The sequence below is a fragment of the Python bivittatus genome, unplaced genomic scaffold (assembly GCF_059951505.1).
Source record: "Python bivittatus isolate LINGU-HERP-01145 unplaced genomic scaffold, Pbiv_v1 ctg000850_np1212, whole genome shotgun sequence".
Lineage (NCBI taxonomy): Eukaryota > Metazoa > Chordata > Lepidosauria > Squamata > Pythonidae > Python > Python bivittatus.
In genome coordinates this window covers 37,953,545-37,966,889 of record NW_028277112.1, presented here as the reverse complement: position 1 = coordinate 37,966,889, position 13,345 = coordinate 37,953,545, and the positions used below count along the sequence as shown (strand labels likewise).

General features: G+C 41.9%; 1 protein-coding gene across 2 annotated transcripts in view; it reads right to left on the bottom strand.

Moving 5' to 3' along the window:
- Positions 1–7,404, bottom strand: part of LOC103053861 (guanine nucleotide-binding protein subunit alpha-14) — a 45,833-nt gene extending 38,429 nt beyond the window's left edge. For both annotated transcript variants that reach the window (XM_007435113.4, XM_025171137.2), the window contains exon 1: positions 7,036–7,404. In XM_007435113.4, the coding sequence (XP_007435175.1) occupies positions 7,036–7,162 (127 nt within the window). In that variant the 5' untranslated portion in view covers positions 7,163–7,404. The remainder of the gene's footprint in view (positions 1–7,035) is intronic.
- Between the last annotated feature and the right edge of the window lie 5,941 nt (positions 7,405–13,345).

The window sequence follows — 13,345 nt, the reverse complement described above, 5'->3', positions numbered from 1 at the left end:
CTCCCTCTTTCATGAGACGTTGAAGATTTGAACAAAAATGGATCAGTCACACAGCTGAATCAAATTTATTATCTGAAGATATCAAAGTATTCCTTATTGCAAGGAGTCTGTGAGGTAATATAGGACAGAATATGAAGTCCGTTATTTGAGGACCATGGCATATCAGAAAACTACGTAGAAGCTGCAATCACAAGTGTATTAATACTTCAATCGTTGCTAAGAAAAGTCTCCCTGCCCCAGTTATTTCTACCAGTCACAAGTTATGCTTTTCTTACTTTATATGTCACCCTGTCCATTCTCTCTATCTGGAAGTAAAGACATCCTTGTCTGCCTATTCCCATAATGTGGGACAGAATTTTTAAAAAAGGCGGGATAAAAATCCAATAACACAACACTAATTTGGTACAAGTAGATACAAAAATAACTTAGCATCCCATGATTAATGACAATAACTGGACCTCCAGCTTTTCTGCCATATCTACTTGCTTCACCATTCCATTAGTTTTTCTCTCTCCATTCTCTGGCAAACTGAAAGATTGGGTAAAACGTTGCCAGTCCTATTTCCTCTGGTTTATATATGTAGCATAGTACTGTATATAGTTTATTTCTTTTTTATGAAATTGACAAGATTGATTCTCAAATGTGTCCATTTCACTGGAAACGGGACAATAAAGAAAATTATTTAGAAGATACCAAGAAATTAAAATGAGCTGCATACAGAAGTCACAAATGTCTGACTATATCAAGTAAACAGAAAGTCATTTCCATTCAAAGAAGTACAAATTTGCAAATCAATATTTACAATGTATGTCCCAATAACTGTAACCAGAAATGGTAAAAGTATAGTCAATTATACCAAGCAAATGAAAGAAATGTAAGTGTAAATCCACTTCACTGCTGTTTTGTTTAACCACACTTTATTTATTCATTTATTTATTTATACAGTGTATAAACCATCTCACTCAAGAGGCTTTGTAATCAAAATCCAATGCAAAATGAATGCAACAAATAATATAACAATAAAAAATAACAAAAGTATAATGGAGCAGATATTTTTCTAGCTGTTTAATCATCAAAGGCCTTCCAGCACCATTTCTTAGAAGATATAAGAGGGAGGCCATTCTTGTGCTGGGGATAAGCTGTTCCAAATGAGGGGAGCAATCACCAAAATGCTGGTCCCTCTCCCCTCTCCTCTCCTCTCCTGATCAGTGGAGACTTCAGCAAAGAGCACCTTTTCTCCCAGGTCTGTCATGCAGGATTTACCTGAGATAGGCAGTCTCTAGGACACCAGGTTCTGGGCCATTTAGGGTTTTATATGTGATAAGCAGCATCTGGAACTGCATTCAGAACCAAACTGATAACCAAGGCAACCTTTGACAATACCATAATGGCCTAGTAAGCACAGGCAAATGCATTTTGAACCAGATGAAGTATTCAGGTAGTCTTCAATTTGCTCTACGTAGAGCAAATTGCACTAACTCAGGCAGGATACTAACAGTACACTAATGTTACTTAGAATTAAGACAGCACAAATAAAAACCTCCTCAGTGCCTAGGCCAAAAACTTTGGGGATCAAAACTGCCTTTATCATGTCTCAAAATCTAAGCCATTAGTTCTTTAGGTATATTTGCATCTTCTACATTTCTATGTGATAATCAAGTCACCTATACATTAGATAATGTCCAAATTATTTCTTCCTAATAAAATCACTAATACAGAAATGGGGGAAATGCACGCTGCAGTTGTTACTCAACTACTGTACAGCTCCCAGCAACCCACCCCGTGCATGGCTATTGGGAGCGATAGCTGGGGTTTCCTCGCTCTGCCCTGATACAATTGACATACAAAATACTAAATGTATCTGATTAATTGTAACTAGTAATTATTAGAATGGTTTGTATCAGTTCTGAATATGTCCTCCCTCATTAGTTGTGGCTCTGGCACAGCACCCATTCTTTCTGAAAACTAGTAAATGCTTGAGAACTAGAGGTAAAATTCAATACTACAAATCAAATCACTTCTGGTTTGTAGAACTCATTCGTGCTACTGGGAGCAAATGGGCTGCACATACTGGCTTGCCATTCATTCATCCATCCACCCACCCATCTAGCTACATACATCGGACGAGTCCCAATATAGGACAAAACCGATCACATCCTGCCTCCTGGTGGTCTGTATATGTAAAATCTTACTCATGGTAAGCCAGGGTTTGCCACGAATTAGTTTTCTAAATGAAATTTATAAATAGCTAATAGGATGGCCTATTTTGATTATGGAAATTACATTATTTCCCTGGGCCACCAAGATCAAGGATGTAATAGCATGAGATTTTAGAAACAAAATAATTGTCATGATTCATCAAAGGATTTAACAAGGACTTCAGTTTTACTTGCTATCAACACTTCCTAGAAACTGTTTAATAATAAAACCAACGTTTCTTAACCAAATGTCTACAGTCAGAACTTACTCCCTTTTAAAAAAGGCTTTCATCTTCTGTGTTTAATTCTTACTGAAAACAATGAAGGGAGAAAAAAATCATTTGAATTTTAGTTAATACTGAGCAATCAGTACATTGCCAAATTAAATTTCCTTTTTACATGCAAGGAAGAAGATATTTCCAACCACACATCACTGTAAAATAGATCAGCTCAATCTTCTTAACTCAGTGTCCCCCATAATTTCCAGCCAGCTTGGTTCTTGCTCAGAATATTCAGAAATCCGCAAAGGGTAAACTAGACCATGATGGTTATAAACACAAAACAAAGTAACTGTTGAACATATTTATGTCATGCCTGGCACATTCAAATTCTCACTTTAAGAAGGTTGCACAGAGTGTAGTGCAGAAATAGCAGTTTTGCAGAAAGCTTGGGCAGGAGGATACTCTGGAGCTATCACTGGTTACAATTTTATGCGTCCCACCATAAACTCTAGTTGAGCCATGATGCTTACCAGATTGATCAACTCTCTGAGGTAATGCTTCCTCTGCTTTTCATGATACTGTAATATTATAAAACAGAGGGGTACAAAAAATTGTTGAGCAAAATAGAAAAAGCAGTTACATCAGGAAATAATCCTGATAAGCTTTTTAATAATGATTTGCAAGCTTGATGTTTATTATTAAAGTCTTAATCAAGTTGTATATTTGATCCAACAGTAGTGCATACTTAGGACACAAGCAACCAAAACTGACTCCGTATTCTGTTACAATTCCTTTTTCACAAAACATGTTGGAATTACTGTAAATACTGGAGAAAAAACATTCTGAAAAAGTGTTTCTCTGTAAAACGTTTAACGATTATCAGTGCACTAGGTACAACAGTACAATGGCCCAAAGAACACACGGTTCCTAGCATCTGGTGATAATAAATTTATACACAAGCATTAGGAATTCATTTTATCCATAGTGTGTATGTATTTATGTGTGTGTGTAGACAGACAAACAAAGGTGTTCACATTCCTATTACAAAATTTAAAATTGTGTTTCTGAAAGGTGAGATCTATAAAAGCAGCAAAATCCATTTATAAATAATATCTATATCTCAGATATCAACAATAATTTGTTCAACATTTTAGTCTACAGGATATAATGTTGGTTGATGTTTCAACTACATTATGCCCCAAACAGACAGGGGCAAAGCTAAAGAACCCTGAACTGCACATTTACTTTCAAACAGTCCCCTACTTTAGTATTACCACCATAATAAAGACATAAGGAAATGCTTGCCACAAATGGGAAGGCGCCTTGAAGTTTTACCAATCCAACCATCGGTTGATCATGTGACTGGCTGGACAAAAAAAAAAAGGCGAAAACAGAAATAAGCCACAGTTCCTGTAACAATGAGTTCTGAACTGGATACAGGGGATGGTCTGATGGAACATAAGAGCAATCAGAGATGACACCACTGAAAACTTAGTATGTCAAGTCACATATTGCACAACACCAAATTGGGATAAGGAACTCCCCCCCCCACACTAATCTAATCTTGGGCTGCCCCAGGCATGGGCTGCTCTGGAAGTGGTGGGTGAAGTAGTTGTGGGCTTAGGTACTCAGATCCTGAGCTGTATAGGGCTTGGTCCTTTCACTGTGTAATAAATCTGGCAGATTGTGGGAATGGAGGTGAAACACATATTTAGGGCCTGTCATTTTGTTAAACAGTCCTCAGGAACCTATATTAAAAGGAGCTGTTGTGTTGGTTTGTGAACATACAATACGGTTTTTAATTCCAGACCACATGAATTTCATTCAAAATCACTGTTGCAGTAGTAACAAAAAAGACTGAGCAAATAATTAACCACAAATGAGGTACAGGCATAACTAATGCTGTTTTGAAAGCATGATTCAATACATTACTGTGCTTCATGAAGTTTAGTTCCGTCAATATTTTGGTTACCAACTGTTTTAGCTATGCTGATTCAAGTCACTGTCCATGATTTTCAACTATGTTAAAATTATGTACTAGTCATAAAAGGTAATGGCAACAACTGAGTTGGCAGATAAAATTAATTTGCTTTATTTTATATTGAGAACAGGAACACATTTTCCAAAAGATTCAGCTAAAAAGATGTTACTACTCATATGAAAAAAGCTAAGGCTTCATACCTGAGTTTTACCCACTTTTTTTTCAAGAACTCTCATCCGAACTTTGAAAGCTTTTTGAAATATAGTAAATGGAATACTTCCATTTATCATATGAGCAAGAGTCTGGCCATTGCTATTTTATTTTTTCTGCTTATGTGTATAAACATAAACATGTTTTTAAGTTTTCTTTGAAAAATAGTTCATACACTATCCTACTACAATTCTTCTTCCCTGGCTCCAAGCACTCATTTGAAATTTTATTTAGAATATAGAGAACTTTTTTTATTCCATGTCACACATTGGTCTTTCTGACTCAGCAGTATTGAAACCCATTTTTCTTCCTTGACATGCTACAAAAGACATTTCCCTTTGCACTGAGATACCTCCCATCCTTAACAACTATTTAAAATATTTCGGACAAGTATGATGTCCATGTTGCAAAGCAAAGGGCTACCAGCTCCCACCTATTTGCCAGTGTCATTTCCCTGGAATGCCTCCAGGCATTATGTGCACCTAAAAATGGTGAAAAGAAACAATATAGGCTGTTAGTTGGAAGAGAATTGGGGAATATCTTGAAATTTCTGTTTCTTTTCCTTCTCTTGCTATATTTCAGCTGCTGAGCTTGCATGAAGTATACAATAGTAGGAAGATCATCAGAGGGACAGATCAGAATTTTTTGACCCTTTGCTTTTCATGATTTTGGATTTGGGGGTTTCGGTTTGGTGAGTGGTCAGAAAAAGAATACTTTGCTGCTAGGAGGATCATCCAAAAATGATGACTGGTGAAGACACAGGCTGTGTCTCTATTTGCATGTAATCATACCACCATCCTTCTGTAACAAGAGCAGTGTTCCCTTTGTCTCCAAAACATTGCTTTCACTTCATCCTTAGACTACTAGTCAAGTCACTGTTAATTGTACCAATATTAAAGCATATTTATTCCAAGAACATCCAAGGGCAGCTTCAAGGTGTATAAAATCTCTTAAGCATAGTCACCCATTACCATGGAGGGAAGTTAGATGACTGACAGTGACTGGAAACAAAGACAATAAAAGTGGGATAACAACCAGCAATGAGGCCAGCAAATGTTAGGCTGGTACAGTTTCTGCTGACTGAAGAATGGGTGGGTAAGGACTAGAACACAGTAGCCAGGAATGGCTCATAGGCTGGGATGCCGGGCTTGTGGAATCACACACTTAAAGGAGGCAGGAAGGAATAGGGGGGAAAAGTAGTGGTTTGGAGGTGGAGATTTTCATTGTGACGACAATAGTAAGAACTTTATTCCCTCATAGCGTCTGTCTAAACATTTCTTTAAAAAACACCATGCAAAGAACCAAGCTGTAAGTTTAGCAAAAGGTGCAACCTGGCATTACTATCAACTGTTGAAGTGTGGGCTCCTTTTCTCTGGGCTGGCTTTAACTTTTTCACATTAATCTGATGGCTTAGTGAAGGTCAGGAGCTGCAGAATCAATGCAGATGATCATTATTAATTGCACGTTGGCCCAGCCATCCTCAAAGATAATCTGTGTAATTCTCTCCCCACTCCAGGTTATCATCATAACAACCTTATGGAGTAGGTTTGTCTGAGTAGTGGCTTGCCAAAGTCACATAGTGAGTTTCATGGCTGAACTGAGTACAGCATCCAGGTCCAAACTGAATGCTGGCTGCTTTAGTGACACAGGAACAAGTAGAAGCATTGTGGGTTCCTGCACCACAATAGAGGTAACCCCCAAAAGCCCTAATCTGAGTGATAACATGCACTAAAGCATCAAGTCACAGCAGAAGACTAAATGGTGGAAGCATGGCAAAGAAATCATACAGCTAATTCTCTTGTGTACACAAATTCTGCCCACATTCCATAAATTCTTGTTTAAGTTCAGTTTCACTGTAATGTAAATTGGACCTCAAACTCTACTCAACAGATTACAGAGTTATTCACCTATCCTAGATAAGGGGACAGTTGGTGTCCCTCCCCAACCAATTACTGAATAAACTTCCTGCATTCAGATGTCTGTATCTCAGTAATGTAATGCTGGAAACAGTCCTGAGTAGTTCTCTAGAAGTATCTGCACCTTAGTATCAGTCCTTGCCCTCAAATTGGGAATACAGATGATCCAATGTAGGCAGTAAAAAATTATCCATTTAAAACAAAAATATTTTAAATTAAGAATAAGCGCGTGCGTGAATCTCAGCCTCACACTACCATGATGTTAAGATGCCATGCCAAAATGATACTAGTAACTCTTAAACAGAACTTCTCCCTTAACCCTTCAGCGAATGCTACCCTAAATCCTGCGACCTTGGCAATGGTGAGCCAATGGCTTTCTGCTCCCGCTCTCAGCAGGTTCTCTACCTGTCCCCAGGTACGCTTCGCTCCCGAAGCAAGTCCCCAAGGCTGCGCCTCTTGCCTGACCTCACCCAAGCCCAAACCCGCGCAGGACGGGCCGCCCCACTCACCCAACAGAAGCAGCTTCAGCTCCCTGCGGGAATTCCGCTTGTCTCGGCGCAGCCGCCGCTCGATCTCCAAACTCAGGAGCCTGTTTACCTTCTCCTCCTCGGATAAGCAGCAACACTGCCCACCCATGCTCAGCAGAGCTTCTGGGAGAAGTTAAGCAGCTCGGGGTTATCCTTAAGGAAAGAAGACGACGCCCCTTTCTTGGGAACCTCTAAGACCCCGCAAGTACTCGGCACTTCTTCCCCGGCAGGCAGAAAGCAGATGGGGCGCGACGGCCACTCAAAGGCAACGGCGGGAGGCCCGCAGCTCCTGCTTAAGTGTCAGCGGAGTCGGCTTGTCAGAGGGACAGCGATAGTCCCGCAGACGGCGGCCCGAAGCCACGCCCCTTCCGCAAGTTCAGTCCTCGAGAAGGGAGACGTTCCGCATCCGCCCGACGTGGATCTCCACTTTCTCTGAGCTATAAGGGAAGGTTTAAGCTGTAGCGTTTACTTTCTTTCCCAGTAAGGTGAGAATCAGGTGCTGTTCCAGAGCAGCCGATCTGTTTCCCTCCATCAGACGCTTGGGGTGAAAACCTGACAATCTCAAGGTTACTTCGGCTGCCTTCGATCAAGGCACACCGTCTCAATCACTCTCCTTACTTCGGGATCATTTTTTCCCAAATGCAAAAGTGCCGTCTATTTAAACCCACTGGATTAATGCCTCGTGTTATACCATGGTTTACTGAACAATCCACAGTTTGACAGTGTTATGCAATGCATTGCCATAAATCATGGCTGAACAAGCCACAGTGGCTGGCTTCATACAATGTGTTAAGCTGAAACCAAGCCACATTATGGTTTAGAACCAGCTTAGTTTATGCATCACATTAAGCCTCAGAGGCATGGGGGGAGGGGAGAATCAAAGTGCAAAATGATAGGTGTAGTGTTGTGATCCAAGCTCCACATCCCTGTTGTCACGTACACGTACAGGGCAGGGCTTGGATTGTGACACTGTTCCCACCATCAAGCAGGTTTTGATCATCCTCCTTTGGACGAAGCTTCTAAGCCCTAATGTGGCTTGTTGCTAAATATAATGTGTGATCCACATTGGTATAGGTCATAAACCATGGTTTATGATTCAGTGATATGTGTGAATCAGGCTATTAGATTCAGTGAGAACCATTAGGACTCACTGAAAAAAATGGTTATTTTAAGCTAGTAACTATCAACCTGCTTCACAAAGGATCATGATCTACCTGTTCAGTGAGCTCCAGTTGCCACCAATTATGAATGTTGGTGGTTTTCCACCTCTGGATTCATTACTCGCCTTTTTTCCTAACAAAGTCAACATTTGAGGGGTCTTCTTGCTTGTTTTCTGCAGCTTTCCCCAATTTTGTCCTTCTCTTTTCTGTTTGCCTTTACATTTATATCCTTCCGGGTACTGATATCATTGCACATCCCTCTCCAAGCAGGATAAACAATTTTAACAGAGCTGAACTTTTGAACTTTCACCAGTTGGGCGGATACTGCCTTACACACCTTCAGTACTGAATCTCTCTCACAAAATGTTGAAAAGCAGGGTTCCTGGAACCACTACAGACCAACAGCAGAAAGCAGCCATAATTTCAACATAATTAACCCAAGGAAACTGTATTTTCTGTTACTACACTTATTTAAAAGACGTAAATCTTTTCATTTTTTTCATTTTTTCCAGCCTGACAGAATATTGCAAATAAATCATGGAGGGGGCTTGGGACTCGCTCCATTTGTCTGTGTGTCTATCACCAGAAGAATTCTTTATAAACTAAACTTAACTAAATGGGATGAAATCTTGGGGTGGGGTGGGGTGGGGTGGGGTGGAGTGGGGGGAGGGAGAAGCCAGAAAAGGAAAGATTGAGTTTAGAAATAGTCCAGATCTGGAGAAAACTATTCCAGAAAAATTCTCTTAGCGCATTCTTATAAAAGAGGCAGTTGGACAGCTCCTCAGAATGTTGCTGACTGCTCCATTCTAAATCCCCCTCCCTCTCAGTCATGTGATCCAAAGAGGCGTGTGTACGGCCTGCTTTGTTCGTCCCAGTCCCCACGGATTCACAAACACAGATGCAACATGAGGAGAGAGCAGAAACACACGCAGATGCACAGAAATGCAATATGGTACCTCATTCCACAGTAGAAAATGGAATGAGCAATGTTTTCTCCACCTTGTTGTTATTTTCAATTCAGCAAAATGTTGGTAAGAAATTATATAAAGGGGCTCAAACCGTTTGTCTGTCCATCAGCAGGATCTCTGAAAACTGAACAGAATGGCACCAAATTTGGTGTGGGAGGAGAAGTCAACAAAAGAGTGTTTTTTTTCTATGTTTGACAGCAGGCAACTATTATAAGGCTTGCTTCTATGTGAAACATTGTCACTATCGAGAAAAAATGCAAAACATACCAGGTGCCATGTACATTAGGACATTTTCCTTGTTTTTCAAAGGTACAGGTCCTACAAAATGTTGACCATAGGAAAAATCAGATTCCTCTCAATACCGGTTTAAAATTGTCTTTGCTGTACTTTAAGAACTGACATATGTTACTTCAAGAAAGGTGCTGGCTTCTGATAGTATTCCTGTTTTGTGGACATTATCACTTTTATGGTAATAAAAGTTTACTGCAGTGCCTGGGAGGAGAAACTCCCTTGCTTTCACTATGTTATACCTCCTTTGAATTAAATTGTTTAAAAGGGATTGACTTTAAGAAAAGTTCACATTGGCTTAGGTATTTTAACAGGTTTGATGACCAAAACCAACCAACCAACCAAAAATCCCTCATTCCATTCAGTTTTATATCTAGTTTTGGTGGGAAAAAATCAAGGGAAATATCAAGATCAACATATCACAGTGTCATTTTTTCACAAATTTAAATCAAATGTAAAATTGCTTAGATAAATATTCAGCACTGCCATTAAGTATTTGGAAGTATCATTAACATGTCATGCAGAAGTACCTTGAAAAATTACAAACTGGCTGTGTTTGGAAAACAGTTAAGAGCGATGACATTGTACATGTGTTCCACTCTCAATCCCTGGCATTTCCAAACAGAGTAGGGAAAGACTCCTGTCTAAAACTTAGTAGAGCTTCTGCCAGTCATTGTAGACCAGCCTTCCTCTACCTGGGTATCCTCTAGATATGTGGGCTTTAACTCCCAGAATTCCTCGATAAGAATTTTGGCAATTTGCCCATACATTGAAGGCTGGGGAAGGCTGTTACAGACAATCTTGAGATGGAAGGGTTAGTAGACAGACTTAGTATAAGGAAGCTTCTGATATGATCGAACTGGCTAGATATTATATATTTTTATAACATATTCTCCTGGTGATCTTTAAACAAAGCTGTAGCTGGTTAGTTCCAATTAGTATGAGAAATACTTCCTATGGGGTTCCTGATCTACAGCCTTTACTTTGTTTTGATTCCACTCTGTTGATGCTTGCAACATTGAATTCCTCCCTTGGGCATGCATTTATACTCTTTCCTACTGCTCATCGATTGATTGCTGTCTTGTCCTTACCCTTCCTCCACCCACTGCTGTATATACTTTCACCTTAAATCCTAACTTTTCTAGAAGCGTTTTCCCCCCCATCTTTAGTAAGGAATACTGCATATGGCATGGATACACCTAAGGCTAGTAACCTACAGTACTCTTTCCTTTTCTTACTAATAAGTGCAAAGTGAAAGCCTTGATTGACCAAAGCCAGAGGCCTATAGGCCCATCTGATGACTTCCTCCCCCCATCTCTTATCTCCTGCCTTTAATATTTTGGCTTAGTTTATAATCCTTACTTTTGCTTACCCCAGCACAAAGATGAAGCACCCACTGCTTTGGGAATATAGAAACAGATTATCTTCTCAGCCCACCCTTAATCTGCTGGAAGGTGACCTCCACCCAGGTTTTCTTGCTGTACATCAAAAGTCAAGTTTTCCCTTCTCCACTGGCACAAAGTGGGCAATCCACGCCATCTTTTTTTTTTATCACGGCACCAAGTTGGGATGTTTGTATGGAACAGGTGCTGCTGCTTAGAAAATTTTAGCACGTTGTGGTTGATTGGAGGTATTACGTTTTGGACTGGATGGTGGAGGAGTCTTCTGGGGTCATTTCCCTACCAGGCTGGATTGGGCTTCTGTCTGACCTGCATGCTTTGTATCCCTTGCCAGGCCTTCTGGAGGCTTGCGACAGAATCATGCATGGCATTTGGAGGACCAGTTTTCTGGGATTGGAGCTAGCAATGGCAGCTGGATTGTTGGATTGCCAAGTGTGCAGATCAGCTGCTCCACGTTGGGTATGCTCTGCACATTTTGCAGTGTGCGGTGATGCAGCAGTGGGAAGGAGGCTGGCAGAGCTGATGGCAATGGAGGAGGCCCTGTATCAGCTTACAGAGGGGACATGTGCTCTGGAGTGAGATGAAGGCACTGTAGGGGAACGGATGGGGGCTGCCTTTTTCTTTCATCGTGGATCTGTGGAGGTAAGGGATTTTGTTGTGGCAGAGGCGGGGCCAGGTCAGGCGGTTGTGGCTGTGGCTGCTTGCGCCCTGCAGCTGCAACTTCTATCTCCCCAACATGGTTGGTAGCCATCTTACCTCCTCCCTGGCTGGGAGCTGGAAGGGACCTTGTAACAGCCATTTTAGTGTGGGCTGCTCTTAATTGGAAATCATCACGATTTAAGAGGACTTTGAATGTGACAGTTTTGATTGGAAACCAGACTGGTCATCAAGCAGGAAAAGTCTGTGTATGGTGGATTGTGATCCTGCTTACCTCTCTAGAGGTGGTTGTTGGGGGAGGGTGGCTTTGGATCACTGGGATTGTGGGATATCTGGGTGCCTAACCAGTCCGGTGAGAAAGGACTGGCTGAAGGCATTATGTGATAGTATATGGGAGTAAGGAGCTTCCCTGGTCAGTTGGAGGTGCTGAATGCTCTGCAGTAGTGCCTCTGGCCTTAGGGGCTCTTGGTTGGTTGACTGCTGCTTGTGTGAGTAAGGGGTGTGGGTGTGGGCCTGGGCATGGACCAATGTGGTGGTGGGGGGGAGAAGCCTCTGGAGGGATGAGGGTAGGCTATAATATCTCAGTAGCCATTGCTTGACCCAACCAATCTGAACAGTTTTTATCCAGTTTCCAACCTTCCCTTTCTAGAGAAGGTGGTTGCACTGCAGCTTCAAAGGACTCTGGATGAAATGGATTATCTGGATCTCTTTCAGTCAGGATTCAGGCTGGGGTATGGGACAGAGATGGCATTGATTGCACTCTTGGATGACCTCTGGCAATGTCAGGCCCAGCCCAAGAACAACGGAGAAACAGTCCAGTTGAGTTAAGTTCCTTTATTTGCTTACACCATACAGACAGAATCTTGCCAGAATAAATCTATACTACTGCAACTAGTGATATACCCTGGGAGATTCTAGGGAGTGCCTATCCTGAACCTCCTTCGCTTCCCATGCTCCCCCTGCAGACTGTGTTGTCTTTTGTCTCCTTTCTCTTCCTGGAATACACACCCTCCTTCCAGATAGCCTTGCTCTCTGTTGCTATCCACCACATCGCCCTCCCGTTCGTAGATACATTCCATCACAGATGGGAGCAGGATGGGATTAGTGCATCCATCCTAGCTCTTGATCTCTCAGGGGCTTTCAATACCATCAATCATGGTATCCTTCTGGGGGTGGGCAGCACTATGCTGTGTTGGTTCTCCTCCTTCCTCTGGGGGCTGGTTCCAGTCAGTGTTAATAGGATGGGAGAGGTCCAGTCCATGGCCCCTGCTTTGTGGGATGCCTCAGGGCTTGGTTCTTTCTCCCCTCCTGTTTAACATCTACATGAGACTGCTGGGTTAAGTCATCCGACAATTTGGGATGAGGTATCACCAGGATGTTGATGATACCCAGCTTTATATCTCTACCCCAAGGTTCCTGAGTGATGCTGTGGATGTCCTGTCCCAGTGTCGAGAGGCTGTGGGGGCCTTCAGCGCAACCAAGCAAGTTTGAGTGGCTTTGGGTGTTTGGATTTTCTGGTGCCAGAGGCTTTCCATTGTTGATCTTGGATGAGGTGGCACTTCCTCAGTCAAACCCAGTGCACAGTTTGGGGGTCCTCCTAGACTCATGGCTCCTGCTTGAAAAGCAAGTAGCAGCCATGGCTAGGAGGGCCTTTGCATACCTTTGGGTTGCAAGGAAAGCTGGTTGGTAGGGCCTAGAAAGCATGCCTTTTCTGCCGTAGTGCCCACCTTATGGAACATTCTCCCTCTGGAGATCAGGATGGCCATGACTCTGCTGGCTTAAAGACCTGGCCCTGGCCCTGGGCCTGGGGCCCCGAGTA